The sequence below is a fragment of the Patella vulgata genome, chromosome 2 (genome assembly GCF_932274485.2).
Source record: "Patella vulgata chromosome 2, xgPatVulg1.2, whole genome shotgun sequence".
In the NCBI taxonomy this organism is placed as follows: Eukaryota; Metazoa; Mollusca; class Gastropoda; family Patellidae; genus Patella; species Patella vulgata.
The window spans coordinates 7,880,702-7,900,400 of NC_065880.2; the positions used below are offsets into that span (position 1 = coordinate 7,880,702).

General features: G+C 36.3%; 1 protein-coding gene and 1 non-coding gene across 2 annotated transcripts; one reads left to right on the forward strand and one right to left on the reverse strand.

Annotated features, from left to right (window-relative positions):
- The first annotated feature begins 18 nt into the window (after positions 1 to 18).
- LOC126809975 (reticulon-4-interacting protein 1 homolog, mitochondrial) lies at positions 19 to 11,418 on the forward strand. Its single transcript, XM_050534859.2, has 10 exons — positions 19 to 118; positions 1,559 to 1,871; positions 3,451 to 3,599; positions 4,299 to 4,367; positions 5,847 to 5,971; positions 6,444 to 6,492; positions 6,775 to 6,911; positions 7,659 to 7,842; positions 8,673 to 8,765; positions 10,769 to 11,418. Exons 2-10 carry the CDS (start codon positions 1,574 to 1,576, stop codon positions 10,874 to 10,876), a joined length of 1,212 nt encoding a protein of 403 aa, XP_050390816.2. The 5' UTR covers positions 19 to 118; positions 1,559 to 1,573; the 3' UTR covers positions 10,877 to 11,418.
- On the reverse strand, positions 9,666 to 9,813 carry LOC126813700 (U12 minor spliceosomal RNA). The gene has a single exon (XR_007677026.1). It is a non-coding gene; the product is annotated as a U12 minor spliceosomal RNA (small nuclear RNA).
- Positions 11,419 to 19,699: the final 8,281 nt, after the last annotated feature.

A 19,699-nucleotide genomic window follows, 5' to 3' on the forward strand; every position in this document is an offset into this window, starting at 1 on the left:
TCTCAATTGTAGACTCGGTTTATTTTTGTGCCATCGTCTGCATTTGTTGTGTAATGTTTGATGTGCAGTTTGTTTCTATTATGTAACAAGTATTAAATTAAAATACTAGTGGTTGGTGGTGAGTGTATATTTAGTGGATATATAAATAGGTCGACTATACACATGATATATGGGGGGGGGGGGTATGGCCTAGTGGTCATGCACTGCGGTCATGATTTCTATCCCTGGTCAGCTGGTGTGATTTGTGGCTTAAATTGGAGATAGGGGCGCCTTCTCAATCTCGTGGGTTTACTCCAGGAACTCCGGTTTACTCCGGGTACTCCGGTTTCCTCAGGGTACTCCGGTTTCCTCACATCCTCCGATCAGAGACAGTTCTTCGCTCTCCTGCGCGTGCACTAAGACAATTTAAATAACACAACTTTGTCTGCAATAATATCACAAACAAAAACAACAGCATGACATTATTACTTATCAAGTGGAAATTAATAAACAATGTGTCACAGTGGTTCAGTGTGTAGGACACTTAATTGCAGCTCACTACTTAAAGTAAAAGGTGACCAAGGGTTCAATTAATGGTATGCCAGTGTTCCTTTAGAAATCAAGTTGAATTTGATGGTCAAATTATTTAAGATAAAGATATATAATTACAAAAAATGCCATGTCAGGACTAACATGATTAATATGGTTAATTTTATTTCAATAATTTGTATGCAGATCTTTAGCTGTGAGACAAAACCAGAGGACCCGGTGAATTAAAACCCATAGGGTTGGGCAGAGGTCCATTCACCATACTGGGGGGTTGGATGGCCGAATGGTTAGTGCATGCGTATTGCATCATAAGATGTGTCATTGAGTCAACTGGCTTGGTTTCGATTCCCAAGTTGTACTTGACAAGGAGTAGGGTTGGCTGTCCCACCTCATAGGTTTTCTCGGAGTCCTCTGGTTTCTTCCCACTGCTAAAGATCCCTACACGCTAGCAAATTATTGAAATAAAAACAATTGAACCATATAAGTTAGACCTGAAATGACTTAGTTTGTGTCGAGTGGACATTAAAGCCCATTTCTCTTTCTCTCTATTCTCCATACAAATCAAATGAAATGAAATGGGGTTTAACGTCCTACTATTTTGCTCCGAACTGGGCTAATGAAGACGGGCATACGCCATACAGTGTGCTGTGTGCTGTGAGGGAAATTTTGCCCAGAAAACGGCACTACAGCCACGCTTATATCAAATTCCAACTGTCAAGGGATCTTTTACATGCACGCCAATGGGTACACAGGACCTCGGTTTTTCGTATCATCCGAATGACTAGACAGCTGTCTTTCCAGCATCACTGACGATCTGGGTGAACTTTCTCGGCCAATGCAGGGATCGAAAACCCGACCTCCAGGCTAGCGAGCCAGCGTCTTACCCACTTAGCCACCGTGACCCCTTGACGCCTATTCACCATACTCCTTGTTACATACAAACTTGGGATCCAAAACACCTCTTGACTCAGTGACAGACCTTGAGAAATAATATTGAATTGTGTGAAATTTACCATGTCACATTTTACAGATCAAATAACAAAGAATGAAGAACATAATAATGATGAGAAGTTTATACAGAATTAATTCAACCTTTTTAACAACGCACAGTCATCCTCATCAATCGGGAAAAATTCTGACCGGTTTTCGATGCCTTCATCAACAAGATGTTTCACCAACTGAATCACGAACCAAGATGTTCGCCTGGCAGATGCATTCTTACGGTGGTAATGATCAGCTAACCTTGTCCGCAACTAACAGAATTCCTACGATTAAAAATCCAAATGATATTCTAGTTGAGGTGCATGCAGCAAGTGTCAATCCGATAGATATAAGAATGAGAGGTAAGCTGTTTAATAGTTATAATGATACATGTATTTGTAACATGGATGGGAAATCTTCCTTTGTTCTTTTCATTGAATAAGCAGATTGTTTTCCCTCTAGTAGATGTGGTGGAGCTTAACCGTGCAATAACTAGACATGTTCAATGTTATTGCACTATTTTGCTGGTTTACACTTGTTTTAGTAGAAATCATATAGAGAAGGGGTGTGGGTTTTCTGTGCAATAACAACAAGCATGTTGAGCAGGTGTCAATGTTACAAGTCATTTATAGCACCCTTCATTCGTTGACAGGTTTAACATCGAGGCCGTAGGCAAGTAAAATGAAATTTTGAACTATGAAAAACGAAACGAAATAGGATCTGTGATTTAATCAGTTTGTGCCACTATTTACACAATTTTTGTGTAAAAGAACCTACAATATATTTTAAATGTCGATTTTATTTTTATCAATCTGAGGTCTAGAATCGAAGAATGTTATGTACATGTGTTTTAACCAGATTAAACTAAAAGTACCCTTTACATTGGAATTTGACAAGGAGTAGGCGGACATGCTGCTATCTCAATCTGATTAAAACACAGACCCTATTTCATTTACTTGTCTTTACTACACTAGGATTTGAAAGAGTTGTTATATAACCTACATTCTTATTGATGTGAGTAAATTAGCCAATGAAACAGTCTGTTACGCCGATTTCTTGGCGTGTGTTATACAGAACTGTGGGTAAACCACTAGAAACATCAACGCTAACTGATTAATCAATGTCTGACGTCGTAGGGTCAAAAGCCGCTCATTTGACCCCTGGCGCTATCTTCCACTACAACTGGTCAGATCTTCGTGTAGTGGAGTCCATCAAAAGAAAATAACGAAACGAAATATAGATCTGTATTTTAATCAGATTGCTGCTGTCTGGGCAAAATTCACCTTCCTAGCATTGCACATGACTATGAATAAAATTAACCGTATGTTAGACCCAAAATGATTGAAGTATTGTATTGATGAGACATTAAAACCCATTATCCATGTATAGTCATTGGGATGGGACAAAAAAAGGAATCCCATGTATACATTGGTGTGCATGTAAAAGAACCTGTGACAGCTGGAATTTGTTCCAGTGTTCGAAAATGGTGTTGGCCGAGAAAGTTCATCAGGATTTTCCAGCGTGGCCCCCTCTTGTCAGTGTTGCAGGACAGAGGGCCTGGCAAGGCACAATGTATAGTCATTAGGATGGGACAAAAAAACAAGAGGTCCCATGTATACATTAGCGTGCATGTAAAAGATCCCGTGACAGTTGGAATTCAATATAAGAGTAAGTCGTAGTGCCGCTGTCCAAACAAAATTGTCCTCATAGCTGTTCGGATGTGACGAAAAACCAAGGTCCCGTGTATACATTGGCATGCACGTAAAAGATCCCTTGGCATTTGGAATTCGATATAAGAGTAGACCGTGTGTCCAAACAAAATTGCCGTCTTAGCTCACTGTAAAGCATACGCCCGACTTCATTAGCCCATTTCATTTCATTTCTAATATTAATATGGGAGGTTTTTTTTATTATTATTAATTGTAACGGTTTATTCTGCAGGTGGTTATGGTCAGAGGATTTTGAATATAATGAGAAATCAGGGTCTATTAAACACAAGATCTGAGTTTCCTCTGACTCTGGGCAGAGATTTCTCTGGTATCGTTGTAGAATCTGGAAGAAATGTTAAAAAATATAAACCTGGGGATGAGGTTTGTAATTTATGATAAAATTTGAGTGGCTCAGTAAGTAGGGTGCTAACAGTACCCAGACTAGGAGTTGAGGTTGGGTAGCCGAATGGTTAACACATGTGCGTTGCATCATATGGTCTCTCAGTAAGTAGGGTGCTAGCACTCAAAGAAGGAGGGTAGGTTTGGTGGCTGAATGGTTACGAATGCATGTTGCATCATGTGGTCTGTGATTGAGTCAGGTGGCTTGGTATGAATATATATTGACTGATTTACATTCAATAGCTTCTGTTTTTATTCTAATTTCAAATCAGTTATGTTCTGCGAAATACACCAGAAGTCTCAATCAAATGGCAATCTCTAGCGTCTGGTTATTCCAGTCTACACCGCCAGTATTTATTGCGTATTCTCTCCCGATAAGAATATATCAACACTGTTTGACATGACTTGTTGAATATGTCCAGTCTCATTTTTCAAGTGCCTTGTTACAAATGGCTCTGAAACGCATTATGGTACACGATTTGTGTACCAATGGTAAAATGTTTATTTTGTCTTAAATATTGGCTATCAGAAGCCCATCTTTTCCTGGTAAGATCACAACATCAATGTTGATTTAAATTGATAAATATTTTTTGTTTTCAATGTCAAAGACTTTGGATTGAGTTAGAGACTTAGCTACTTTAATTTCAAAGTCTGTAGACCTATTGTTTTTTCACACTATAGGTTTATGGTGTTTTAGGACCCCAGAGACAAGGATCACATGCTGAATATACAATATCTTCTGAAAGAGAGGTAGGTGTGGTCTTTTTATCAATTTATCCAGGCAACTTTCATTCTAAAGACACTCTAGACTTGTCAAGTAAAACTGTCTTCATACCAACGAGAATATGTTGTTTTATGCAAAAAAAGTATTCGTGTTAAAATAATTTCACTAGAGCAGAACTTGACTCTGAACACGGTAGACCACCAATGGTAGGGTGACCCACCATAAATAAATATCTCCATATATCTCGACAATTACGCCACAATATTTATATATATGCCAAGCCTCAAATCAGTTTCACACAATTATAGTCACTAAATAAACGATCATGTTGTACTTAATAAGCTATGACCATTAATCATGTATAAATAATAGACTGAAAACTGGTTCTAAGAGTCGTCCATAACATCCAGACACTTTTGAGTAAAAGATAGGTTACGTGCCCTTGTTTTGAAATTAGTCTCGCTTAACCAGTCTATCGACCATTCTACGTCTGATTGACAGGTCGGGATAATCAAGACTACTTTTTTACGAAACGTAACAGAAAGCTAGAACAAGAAATTGAATTTAGAAATAAGCACGTTAGGTAGCTCAACAATCGTTTTAAGAAGCTTGTAAAAGTAGAATGAAACTACTGCTAGTATCATGTTCCTGCCTAACCCGAGTGATTCAGAGATATTATTTGTACTAAACCAAAAGATGCCGCTCTTACCGGTACAGTTAATGATAAAGCGATTTAAAAAATGAAACGAACGTAATTTCTAAATCTGCTGTAATAACCAAGAAGCTTAATTTAACTGCTATTCAAAATCGTCAACAATAAATTTTTTACGGCTGTAATAGTTGATAGATTTGTAGAGAATTGCACGTGCCATTGCTATTTATAGTATCATACTGTCAGAAAGTTGGTCTCGGCACGGCGAATGTGCATGCTTCAGTGGTAGTCTCGAACTATCAGCGGTGGACTGTATTTCTGTAGAGTACATGGGTCACCCTACCAATGGAAAGCTAACACAATAATCAGTATGATTAAACTCTTATAGAGTGGGATCCAGAAAGTTTTAAATAAACTCTTCTGTTTGACTGTTTATTTGGGATTTATTTAGGGTATGCAAGGAATTCATGGAGACATAGAGACCAACCTGAAAGTTAATTACAAATAGTTTAGTTAGTTGGAGTTTACCAATATGACCCATTGGGAGTATGATTGTGTGAATCTTTGAGTTTTTACTTCTTGTAAAACACAACAATCTTTATATGGAATACGGGAACCATGGTGGCTGAGTAAGATGCTGCTCGTTAACCTGGAGGTTCAGTCCCAGGGGTTTCCCTTCCTGTGGTGCAGGACGGAGGGCCTGACAAGGACAGCTGTCTAGTCATTTGGATGGTATGAAAAACCAAAGTTTACAAATTGGTATTCATGTAAATTTATATGGAATACAATCACTGATTTATTGGTGATAGATAAGAGAATATTTGTTGATCTTGATAGTATTTCTTATTTTTAGATGGCGCATAAACCAAGACATTTGTCTCATGTAGAAGCTGCATCAATACCATATGTAGCGTTAACTAATTGGTCTGCGATCTACACGGCAGGTCGTCTCACATCTAATAATACACCTGGAAAAAGGTAACACCAATCTGATTAAAACACAGATCCTATTTCGATTCTTTTTTTTATAGTTCAAAATTTTGTTTTACTTGTCTGTACTACACTAGGATCTGGAAGAGTTGTTATGACCCGCGTTCCAGCTGATGTGAGGGATTAGCTAATGAAACTGCCTGTTACGGCCAGTATTTGGCGTGAGGTGCATGGAACTGTGGCTAACCCACTAGAAACATCAATGCTGATTATTAAATCGAATGTCTGACATCATAGGGTCAAAAGCCTCTCGTCAGCACAAGGAAATGCTTTTCGAAAAATCTCCCTGGCTTCACGATACCTACTAAACGACCATCTTGAAATACCACTTGTTAGAAGGAGCTTCTGCGAAATGATAAGTCAAGTGTTGTATAGTTGTTTGGATAGGACAAAAGAACTCTAGGTCCAGCTGTATAATTCTATGAAGAAGTAATGAGATCTTATTTGGTATTTATTTTAGGATTTTGGTGTTAGCTGGTTCAGGAGGTATTGGAACATTTGCTATTCAGGTAATTGGGCAAAACATTACAGATTATTTTCAGTCAGTAATGGTGATCAAGACTAGGCCTAAAAATCGGTCGCTAATATCTCTGTTCCGATTGGAGTAATTTTATATGAATTATGTATGATAACTTAGTTATTGAAGGCCTGTTGTGGTGAACTGTATAAATTATGTTTTATAATTTAGTTATTGAAGACCCCAGTGGTGAACTATGTAAATTATGTTTTATAACTTAGTTATTAGAAAGGCCTGGGGTGGTAAACTGTATAAATTATGTTTTATAATTTAGTTATTGAAGGCCTGGGGTGGTGAAATTGTTACAACTTGTAGTGGTGATGCATCTGAACAACTTCTACAACTTGGAGCAGATTATACAATAGATTATAAACAACAAGATGTTCTAACAGAACTCGCTAAATTACCACGGTGAGCACAAAATATATAGTATTTAATCCTCAAGATGTTTACGTCTGGTGCAGGATGGAGAATTTAGTTGTTTGGATAGTCCAAAAATCCAAGGTCCTGTGTATAAATTTGGCATCACTTTATAGATCCCTTAGCAGTTGGAATTCGAAAGTGTATAAATTGGTGTGCACGTAAAAGATCGCTTGGCAGTTGGAATTCGATATAAGAGTAGGCCGTAGCGTCGCTGTTCGGGCAAAATTTCCCTCATAGCACACTGTATAGCATAATCCCGTCTTCATTAGTCTAGTCGGAGCAGAACAGTAGGATGTTAAACCCCATTTCATTTCATTTGCAAATCGAAAACCACTGTCTGGGTAAAATTCTCCTACCTATGGTTGCACACTTAACCATAGAAATAAAACTAAACCAAATATGTAAACCCAATTCCATATTTAGGGGGGTTGGGTGGCTGAATGGTTTAACACATGCGCTTTAGATCATAAGGTCTGTCATTGAGTCATGTGGCATCGTTTCAATTCCCTGCTTGTATGTGACACAAAGAAGGGTAGCCTATCCAACCTCGTAGGTTTTCTCTGATTTCATCTCACTGAAAAACAATGCTCAAGCGAATAATTGGAATAAAATTGAACCATATGTTAGTCCCGGAATTACCTAGTTTGTGTCGAGTGGACAGTAACCCCCATTTCTCTCTCTCTCTCTCTCTCTCTCTCACACTAGTATTTTATTTTTATTTTTATTTTTATCAAGGTTTGATTTTATCCTAGATCCATTAGGAGGAGAAAAAGGCGAACAGTATTCACAGTTTTTAAAATCTTGGCAAAATGCTAAGTTTGTCAGTATAGCTCCACCATTTTTAACAAATTTTGATAATTATGGAATCTTGCCAGGTTTAGTTAAAAATATTGGTGATTTGGGTTGCAGTGCATTAAAGGTAAACTAAATTATTTGTTGAATAGACATGTTTTCAATCTGATTAAAACACAGACCCTATTTCATTTCGTTTTTATAGTTCAAAATTTCGTTTTATTTGTCTGTACTACACTAGGATCTGGAAGAGTTGTTATATAACCTGCATTCTGATGGCGTGAGGGATTAGCCAATGCAACCATCTGTTACAGCGACTTCATGGTGTGCGATGCACGGGACTCTGGGTAAACCTCTAGAAACATCAACGCAGATTGATTTATCAATGTCTGATGTCATGGGCTCAAAAGCCGTTCGTGAGACCTCTGACGTGACTGTTTACTACAACTGGTCAGATCTTCGTGTAGTGTAGGCCATCGAAAGTATAAAAAACGAAACGAAATATAGATCTGTATTTTAATCAGATTGACATGCTTTGGCCTCAGTATGACCAAGTGGGCTTTAGATCATAGGGTTTGCACTGTAACAGATGACTACCATTAACACATGACGTCTCATCACGCAGCGTCAATCATTGGCTTAATGTCGGGTGCATTGTTTACATAATACCTAACTGGTTTGGGTGGAATTGAGCCTTTTACTCATTTTAATACCGATTTACACTAAATAGGAAATAATGTTTACCTACAAATACGTCAAAAGTCTTTATTTCTTTTTCTAATACATAAAAAAAATGTTTTAGAATTTAATTTTTCGTTGCAAAAAAGTTAATATTTGTGGCTCATTAAGTCACATCGATGTCATCCTTACCAGTGATTGTCGCGGCCTAGCGAATATTCACTGCGGATCAGTGTGATAATGTATGTTTTAAGTTATCACATGTGTTTATTATTACAGGGAGCTAAAGATGGTAAAATAATAAGATGGGCAGTGTTTGCTCCGTCAGAACAAGGATTGAAAAAAATAACAGATCTCATTATCTCTAGACAGGTGAGGTCCAATCTGATTAAAATACACATCTATATATTTCATATTGTCTCTACTACATGAAGATCTGACCAGTTGTAGTGAGGGGAGGGGGGGGGGTCGCGTCATGGGTCATACGAGCATCTTTTCACCCTATGATGTCAGACATTTGATTAGTCAATCAGTGTTGTTGTTTCTAGTAGGATACGCACAGTTCTGTGCATTGTTAAATTTTTAAAATGCACGGGGGTTCAAATCCATTTAAATCTTGGACATCCGATATCGGGATTTTCTAGCTGGGTTTCCCTTTGTTAGTGGTGCAAGATGGAGGACCTGACAAGGACAGCTGTCTAGTCAATCGGATGGGACGAACAACTGAGGACTTGTGTATACATTGGCGTGCACATAAAAAATCCCTTGGCAGTTGGAATTCGATATAAGAGTAGGCCATAGTGCCGCTGCCCGGGCAAAATTTCCCTCATAGCACACTGTATGGCGTATGCCTGTCTTCATTAGCCCAGTAGGATGTTAAACCCCATTTCATTTCGTGACCATCGGATGATCTAGAGATTTGATTATAGGGGCTTGGCGTGTGAATAAATGTCTAAATAATAATTTATATAGCATTTAAAACCAAAAGCAAGACCTTCAAATAGGCAGATTTAGTTCTTATATAATGCTTTTCGATTCCCTGCCTGTACATGAAATTTAAGGAATTACAGTCATGGGTTTTATTCCGAGTCCCTGCAACTGCTATAAAGACTCCTACATCTAAGCAAATTATTAAAAGAAAATTGAATCATATGTTAGTCCCAAAATGACCTAGTTTGTGTTAAGTGTATGTTAAAACACATCTTTATATAAATGCTTCTATGACTGATACTGAATGTTTGTTTTTTTTTCTTTATTATGATTTATTTTTATGGGGCAGATCACTACACAAGGGCATCCCTCAAAGTAGGAAGGTCACCCAGGGGCGACCTGTACCCCTGAAGAAATTCATCTGATATGTTAATCAGAAGCCTGGAACCAACCAAGCTTTTTATTTTCCTTACTCATTAGTTTAAGGCATAGTGATTGTAGGGGACAGGGTTTGACCAGTTCTAGCTAACACTTTAATAAAAACTGATCAAATTTCCCAAAATTCTCGAACACTGGATGATCGTTATAAATATAATTACTTCATTTATATCATATTTGAATTATTGGGTATGGTATCTGATTTTAAATTACAGATTTTGATCAAATATTTGTGTCAACATTACCTTTGATTACTATTGATTTTGTTATTTTTATTTATATAGGCTAAGTAAGGGAAATAACTCTTTTTTGTTTTTTTTTACGTTTTTTTCAAAAATGTTTGTTTTAGTTATTTCGTTGATGAATGATATGCCTTGTTGGCAAAATAGATAAATAAAATAATATGTTTACATGATATTACTTTCATAAAATTCATGAAAAGTTAAACATACATTATGCAAGAGCTAAATCTGACAGTTGCAGCTCTTTCTTTGGCCTGAAATGTTATATAAACTATTAATTAGACATTTATTAACATGAAAAGACCATAATCAACTCTCAATACCATCTTATGTGTCAGATTTTCACTGGATTTGAATCCGATTTGCTGCTCAACGCTCATTGATGATTTAATCCAAAAATGGATAATTGAAACTGTTTTTTATCATAACAACTTTAGTAATGATAATCGAGACTATGCCTAAAATTCAAACTCTAATATCTCGGTTCAGAATGGAGCACTTTGGCTGAAATTTTCAGCATATTCCCTTTCCATTATCTAAATTTTAACTATTATAGTGAGAACTGCCAGTTCTTTATCTAATCCTCTATAATGCCCCCTGATGAGAATCAAAACTTTTAATTCACTGTTAAAGGGCTACTGGCATTCTCACAGACCTTTATATTCTCTCAGGACCAACAATTGAATTTACTTATCTTTTGGGGGACTGTTGATAAATACCAAATCTTGTGGACCACATGAAACTATACATTATTTTATTTTTCAGATTCATCCAGTCGTGGAAAAAGTTTTTGAATTAGAAGATCTTCCATCGGCATATGAGAAAATAGAAAGTGGCCATTCTAGGGGAAAAACTGTAATTAAAATGAAATGAATGAAAGAACAATTTAAAAGTGACATTAAGACTACTGCAACTGTGTTAAGAGAAATTGTGACTTATCCTTATTAGTCTGTAGTTTAGATGAGATCTGTTTCAGCTATGAGGATTGGATGTCGTGGTTTCAGTCCAATGGACAGACTAGGATCCCCTGTCTCACCTTGTGGATTTTCTTAAGGTCCTTATAGAAATGGTTCCACTACTGATGTCTTCCGTCTTACTCCAGCCACAGTAGTGGATCGTTCTAAGCATTTCCTTTGAGCAAGATTTTTAGTCAAATGACTACAAAAATGTTATTGACCTATAGTTCCCTTAATTTCCACATAAACTGACCCCAAACCGTACAGCACATGGCTTAACATATAATACACCAATTCCCATTAAAATAAAGGTGAAGTCTTACCGCATAATTATATGATAAAATTACTTATTTCAATGTAAACTGTAATGATATGTGTTGACAGCTGTGTTTGAATCTATTTGTACTTACGTTATGCCTCTTAGACTGTATCAATTGTAGAGCTAAGCACAGTTTAACGCGACAATATTGTAGCTAGGTTACTTCGTCCTCCTAATAGCTAATCGTGTGTGAAGAATCTCAAACCATAATCAGTTCATAGTTTAAGACAACGTCTGTTTTAGCTATGCTGGGCGAGAGGTAGGTAGGGTGTCTTGTTGTCGATCCAAGAGTAGGGTTGCATGTGACCCCTGCTGGATTTCTCAATATTGGAGGATTTACACAGCATTGGATGTGATGATCACCAGTGTACAGGAGTGTAACATCTCGACCAAACGTGACCTTGACACACCATGCTTTATCTAGACTTGAAAGCTAACAGTCTGCCAGAGGGCTAAATCTATTTGTTAAGGCCAGCTCAATTTTTGTCAAGGTCCCTGAGATGTAAATAAGGTTAAGGCATGTGATTGTTGTCGAGATTGTAGTTATGGTTAGGGTAAGCATTCAGGCTAGGTCCAGGGTTAGGGTTAGGGATGGGATTAGCACTAGCCCTGTTTACATCTCGTGACCTATGACGAAAAAATGAGCCAGTCTTATCATTTATCACTAACCCTGCCAGAGACCATATTGGCCTATATTTTCAGCTGGTCTGAGGTCTCCAAATAGGATTTTTTTACCCCTCAAGAAGTTTTTCTAATATAACTGTATGTCTTCTGTTCAGCTTAATTTTAGTGAAACTAAAAGACTTTATTTTTCATTTCTAAGTTTATTAATTATTTATGTACAAAGTTTAAAAATCCTGTAAAATAATTATGTTGTATTAAAAGATCATGAAATACAATTAACTTTTAAAAAAAAAAAACATTTCAAGTGCAGGAGAGATAAGTGAGAAAGAAGACAAGTTATTAAAAAATGCATTATGTAAGGTTTAGATAAAGATCTGACAGTTCTCGCTAAAAATAGATAATGAAAAAGGATTATATTGAAAATTTCTGTCAAATTAGTTCATTCTGAGCGGAGGTATGGTGTAGTCTTGATTTTCCTTGCTACCAGGAGCCACGGTGACTAAGTGGGTAAGACGCTGGCTCGCTAGCCAGGAGGTTGTGTGTTCGATCCCTGCATTGGCCGAGAAAGATCATCAGAATTATCCGATGTGGTTTCCCCTTGCCAGAAGTGCAGGATGGAGGGCCTGACTAGGACAGCTGTTTAGTTGTTTGAATGGGACAAAAAAACAAAGTCTTGTGCATACATTTGCGTGCAAGTAAAAGATCCCTTGGCAGTTGGAATTTGATACAAGAATAGGCCAGAGTGTCGCTGGCCGGTCAAAATTTCCATCATAGCACACACATTATCAATATTAATCAGCCAGCTTTAAATAGGACACAATTAGTACAAATTAGATGTTTTTGGGTGATTTTAAATAATTTAAACAAATATTTAAACAAAGGCTTGATATTAAATGAATGTGAAAGAAATTAATGCTAGATACACAAGATTAAATGATACCCGGGTTACAGTGATGATATCCCTAATATCATTGGGTGCAAGATAAAAACACGGAACAAAATTTACATCTGTATTTTAATCAAATTGACACCAATCTAGTTCAATCATTTACATTTTTATCTTCTAAATCTATTTCATTTATTGAATAAAACATAGAATAAATTCATTTAACATTCCTTTTGTTTACCTTAAAAAACATAAATAATTGTTTCGAGGGTGAAACATCGAACTAACAATTCTAAAACTTATTTTCTTTTAAAAACATTTTGCTTATTCATTTAGTGATCTCTTTAAGCACTTGGAACCATGAAAAATACAAAATATTAGCTACCCCAGTTTCCTGAGATAAGTGATCTTTTTCTTTTTTACATGAAACTTTGTGGCTCATTTTCGAAACCACCTGATACTGCTGCCCAGATCACCCGAGTCACAGAACCACCTGATACTGCTGCCCAGATCGCCCCCGGTCACAGAACCACCTGAAACTGCTGCACAGATCACCCGAGTCACAGAACCACCTGATACTGCTGCCCAGATTGCCCGAGTCACAGAACCACCTGATACTGCTGCCCAAATCGTCCGCGTCACAGAATCACCTGATACTGCTGCCCAGATCGCCCGAGTCACAGAACCACCCGATAGTTCACATTTATTTACCGAACTTGGGTGTTTTGTGGAGCTAGAAAAAACAGTAGTTTCGGGCGTTCCAACCAGGGATCTTAATCGGTTCATTACTGTCGGCTTCAGCCATTGATGTTTGAAAATAGCCAATTGATAAAACAAAGAACCGGCCACTAATTGCCCACTATGGTATCATAAATTAATCTAATTTAAGCTAAATTACAACAGGTTAATTATTACATGTTAATTAAGAAGTCAATCAACTTGCTTGTCGGCTACAATAACAGTCATACCTTAGTGAGAATATGCCATGTGGTTCAAAATCCAAGTAATTAGCACATTTAACAGTAATCTTGGAACATCCGAGTACGAAAGGGTTTGCTTGACACTTAATAAAGAGGAGAGAACCCTCGTCGAAACGTCGCCAGAAATAAACTTCAAAGTAACTTGCTTTTCCATATAAATGTGTCATGAGATATACTAAATGGTAAGTTTAAACTTCTGGGATGTCCGATGTCTCGTTTCTTTTAAAACATTTTGTGTGCTAAGCTACCGATCTCATATTAGTATAAAAGATTATATATTTTTAACATATTTTCTAATATAAAAGTACAATAAAGTAGATCAAACTCTGATGGAAATATTAATTACAATTTAATATAATGAATTTATAAAGTAATAATATAATGAATTTATAAAGCGCCTGCATTCCCGTAAAAATTACTGCTCCACGGCGCTAAAAATTTCAGTTTTGTTAAATTCTATGAAGGAATATTGAGTGATCTAATGACTAGGTTTTAAAAACAAATTATATTAAAGGTCACCGGAAAAGCTTCATTTTTTAAAAAAAATAATGCAAGTAATTATGTCAACGTATCCTTTCCATAAGTAGTAATTTCTGTCATTCTGCATGAGTAGTTGTAACTATCCGTCAATAAACAATCTGTGACGTCATTTTAGTCCTTCTGTTCATATTCTAATTATTTTAGTCTATATTTCTATGAACAGAAGGACGTAAATAACATCATAGCATGTTTATTGGCAGAAAGTTACAACTACTCACGTAGAATGCCGGAAATTGCTAACGTTGAAATTTACCTGTGGCAGGTAACATTGACATTCAGGTTCGTGTTATACTTATGGAAAGGATATGTTGACATAATTACTTGCATTATTTCAAAACATTATGAAGCTTTTCCAGTGACCTTATTTTAACTAAAATAGTCCTTTACAAAACTTTTGTTGTTTTAATATATCAAATACATCAGTAAGAAACTATGTGTAAAGTTTTGTGTTTCTGGATCAAAGATATTTCTCATAATGAGTCATTGAAAGTTGAGTAAATTCTTAACTATGTCTGAAAATGCTTTGTGAAATCGATGCCAGGGCCTTTGCTTCCCATTTTTGCTAGCCATTAAATTTTTGACTATTTTGTTTACCTCTAATCTGATTAAAACACAGATTCTATTTCGTTTCGTTTTTTTTGTTCAAAATTTCATTTTACTTGTCTTTACTACACTAGGATCTGGAAGAGTTGTTATCTCTGACATGTTCTGAATAGCCAATGAAGCAGTCTGTTACTGCAAGCTTTAAGCATGTTTTCCAGGGAACTGTGGGTAATCCACTAGTAACATCAAAGCTGATTGGTCATACGGTCAAAAGCCGCTACAACTTGTCAGATCTTCATGTAGCATAGGCCATCGAAAGTATAAAAAACGAAACAAAATATAAATCTGTACTTTAATCAGATAATGTTGACCTAAGAGTAGCTAGGGTTTTTTTTACTAAGAATTTTGAAAATGGGTTTGCCTTGTTTTAATCCAATTTAATATTTCGATTTTGTTTTCTTAATTAAATGTTACATAATCCATGATGATGGACTACATTTTAGCGTGGTAGAAGCCGAAGGAAATTTGATATTATCCGAAAATGCAAATAGAGCACAGAGGACTTTAAGAGTTTAAGACCAAGTCAGTTATAGTGACAACATGGAAGATATCTATTCTAGTTGACGATATCCATGGACCCCAAACATCAGCGTTAAAGCAAAGCTCCTGAACCGGGGCCCGTTTCACAAAATTTTAACTAAGATAATATCCAAATTTTAGTAATTTGATTGGATAATAGATTGATTTTAATGCTTGGCCAATCAAAAATTGAAGTATCTACTAAAATCTGGATTTTATCTTTAGTTAAAATTTCGTGAAACAGGCCCCGGGTATAAAAGAAATGGTTGACTATTTTCAAAATGTGGTTTATAATATATAGCTAATGATGTAGATAATGATGAACAATATGATTATATTAGATATGTATAAACATTATACAAGATAAAATGATTAATATTTTAAAACTATATACTACGGCAGTGTTTGGCTTATATATACAATACAATTATAATATATTTATCCACATTTCTAACTTCACAGATATACACAGATCCAGTAACGTTTGAGAAGGAGTTCGGAACCAAATTATTGGGACTACATCAAGTGTAGACAAAAAATATGGAGTGCGGACCCAAACTATTGGGACTACAGCAAGTGTAAACAATAAATAAGGAGCACCCGTATCATTGATCAACTTCAAAATTTTACCAGACAGCCAATTTTTGATATTGTTTTTTTTCATTGGTATCATAGATTAACAAGACGTATGACAATTTTTTTTTTTATCATTATCCCAATTTTTAAGTGTTTTTAAACATAAAATAATCTAACTGCATTTATTGTGCTTTAAGGATGCATTATTCAAGAGCTAAATCAGCCTATTGCCAGGCCTGGAAATAACGGTTTTAGATGTACCTGACAAACTGTCAGACACTAATGAAATAGTACCTGAAATTTTCAACTTAGTGCCGGTCATGTATTAATAATATCAATAAGAAAGACAAATCAGTGCCAGACAATATGACAGGCACCAGAGGTTTAGTGCCTGACAAAGCCTGAATCTGTGCCGGACGTTGTCTGTGACAGGTGCCTTATTTTCAGGCTTGCATATTGAAGGTCTTTTAATTTGGATTTGAATGTTAAATAAGTTATTATTTAGACATTTATTCACACGACAAGCTGAAAATCATTTCTCTGGAACATTGGATGGCTGAGTTTTAAACAGATTGAAATATGATTGCCATTTAATGATTCGATTTAAAAATGGAAAAGTGAGACATAGTCTTGATTAACAAGTGATGTTGCTATGATAATAAACAACCTATGTCAAAACTTGAAACGGTGATAACGTCGCTCAGAATAAAGTAATCAGAATGAAATTTTCAATATATTTTGGAACTATTATAGCAACTCTTTATCTAAATCTTTTACAGTGCATCTTTAAAAAGTTAAAATTATTTGAGATTCTAATTTTAATGGCATGTAGATTCACTGACAAGTAAGTTCTCTGTAGTGTATAGGCAGTTTCACTCCCGAGTCTGCCCAAGTTCACAAAGCATTCTCAGACTTAAGTTAAGAATTTACTCAACTTTCAATCACTGTTTATGAGAAATATCTTTGATCCAGAAACACAAAACTTTGCACACAATTTCTTAATGATGCATTTGATACATTAAAACAACAAAAGTTTTATAAAGGGCTATATTTTAGTTAAAATAAGGCGAACAATTTTAAGTAAATTCTTAGGTCTGAGAATGCTGTGTGATCTCAGTTCCTGGAGAACATATATCCTTGCTTGTCACACTATTTTTGATATGATAAACAACCCAATGACACAATGTTCAAATTTATTTTTCTGTCAGCTGCCTAAAATTATAACACATATTTTACTAAGGATAACCTAAAAATTCTAAGTACATTTTGTTTTTCAATGAACTAAAAATTCTACAACTGATACAGTTTGACAGATTGAATAAACTGTTTATATTAACAAAGGTTAAAAAGGGATGTTATTTATAGAACAGGGTTTTCAAACAAGCCTTAAACAAATGTAATATCTCACTAAACAACAAGGTACCTATTTCTTAATATCATTTAATTCAGAGTTATTTCCTCGGCTAAAACCGAGACTGAACCGTAGACCATCTATCTGGTTAGTGATCCAATGCCACTATGGCCCCCTGGAAAATCCTGAGGTATTTTCTCGGCTAAAACCAAGATCGAACCCTTGTCCTATTGAGCCACCATGGCCCCTTTTAATTTAGAGCCATAAAGGCCTATAGTAATCGAACTTGTTCTCTCTGTGTAAGCCAATACATATATTGTGTTCCCAGCTAAATATGAGAGGCGTGCTCCTCCAAGTAATGTTGTTTTGATTATCAGTACGACTACCTGTATTCAGACACACCCACCCCCACCATGTGTTCCTGTAGTGCTGCTCTGATGGGTTCTACTTGAGCCCTTGATGTTCCCTCCGCTCATCAAGGCTATTAACCCGCGTTGATATGTTATTAAGGTAGGATCAGGCGAGATGTCAATCCAATTAAAATACAGATCTATATTTCATTTTGTTTTTTTTTATACTTTCGATGGCCTACACTACATGAAGATCTGATCGCGTCAGGGGTCATACAAGCGGCTTTTGACCTTATGACATCAAACATTTGATAAATTATCAGCATTGTTGTTTCTAATGGGTTACCTCAATTCTGTGCACCTCACGCCAAAAACTCGCCGTAACCGACCGTTTCATTAGCTAACCATGCACATTATCCAGAATGCAGGTTATATAACAACTCTTCCAGATCCTAGTGTAGTAAAGACTAGTAAAACGAAATTTTGAACTATAAAAAACAAACCGAGAGAGAGAGAAATGGGGTTTAATGTCTACTCGACACAACTAGGTCATTTCGGGACTAACATATGGTTTAATTTTATTTCAATAATTCGCTTGCGCATAGGGGTCTTTAGCAGTGGGAGGAAACCAGAGGACGCGGAGAAAACCCACGCGGTTGGACAGGCGACCCTACTCCTTGTCACGTACAACTGGGGATTCGAAACCACACCAGTCGACTCAATGACAGACTTTATGATACAGCGCGCGCACGCTAACCATTCAGCCATCCAACCCCCCGAAAAACAAAAGGAAATAGGATCTGTGTTTGAATCAGATTGGGTAAGATGTGTGTTTACCAGTAGATATATTTTGTAGAAAAAAATTTGTATTCTTAATATCGAAAATAATATCTGATGTAAATAATTAAAACTTTTAAGAAATAGGCCCTATCGTAACTAATAAATATCACATAAATATTATATACAAAACATTTAAATATGAAATACGACACGATGTGATGGTTGAGAACTCGCGAAGTCAAAATATCCCATTTCTTTCAGCTCAGATTTGTCTTTTTTCCGTGTTTTTATAGAAAAGCCATAGAAATATACATATATTTCTATTTCTGTGAATGAGGTTGGATGATCGAATGGTTAGCACGTGCACGCTATTTCATAAGGTCTGTCATTGAGTCAACTGGCAGGGTTTTGATTCCCCTGTTGTAAGTGACAAGGAGTAGGGTCGCTATCCAACCTCATGGATTTTCTCCGGGTTCTCCGGTTTTCAATAATTCACTTGCTCGTAAGGTTCTTTAGCAGTGGGAGGAAACCGGAGGACCCAGAGAAAACCTATGGGATTGGACATGTGACCCTACTCCTGGTCACGTACAACCGGGGAATCGAAACCACGCAAGCTGACTCAATGACAGACCTTATGGTACAGCGTGCACGTGCTAACCATCCACTCCTCCTCGATAATAATGTATGTATAATGATAGTACAATAGAAATATACAATTAACGACAAAACCTATGAGATTGGACACGCGATCCTACTCCTTGTCCCGTACAACCAGAGAATCGAAACCACGCAAGCTGACTCAACAACAGACTCTATGATAAAGCGCGCAGGTGCTAACCATTCGGCCAACCGCCCCTCCTCGATAATAATGTATGTATAATGATAATACAATAGAAATGTACAACTAACGAGTCATCAAACAATCTCAATAAGGTAAATACAAACAATTTTAAACTAAAATTCTATATACAAATCTTTTTACAATTTACTACATGATAAATTCATTTTGATTTAACAATCCTCATCAGCAATTCTCGCTCTCTAGTTGTGAAAATTAAATAAAATCATCAGTTGCCTGGGTTTGTTGAGAGTATTACCAATCTTAATTTAGTTATTAATCGCTACATTACAACCTGCTATAGAATTCCAACTGCCAAGGGATCTTTTACATGCATGCCGATGTGTAGGTCTACACAGGACCTCGGTTTTTCA

Bases quoted from the DNA above. Each gene is read 5' to 3' on its own strand.
- LOC126809975 (XM_050534859.2), top strand. From the start codon at position 1,574: ATGAAGAACATAATAATGATGAGAAGTTTATACAGAATTAATTCAACC. The intron at 5,972-6,443 runs GTAACACCAATC...TATTTATTTTAG, and splicing joins AATAATACACCTGGAAAAAG to GATTTTGGTGTTAGCTGGTT. The intron at 6,912-7,658 runs GTGAGCACAAAA...ATTTTTATCAAG, and splicing joins GAACTCGCTAAATTACCACG to GTTTGATTTTATCCTAGATC.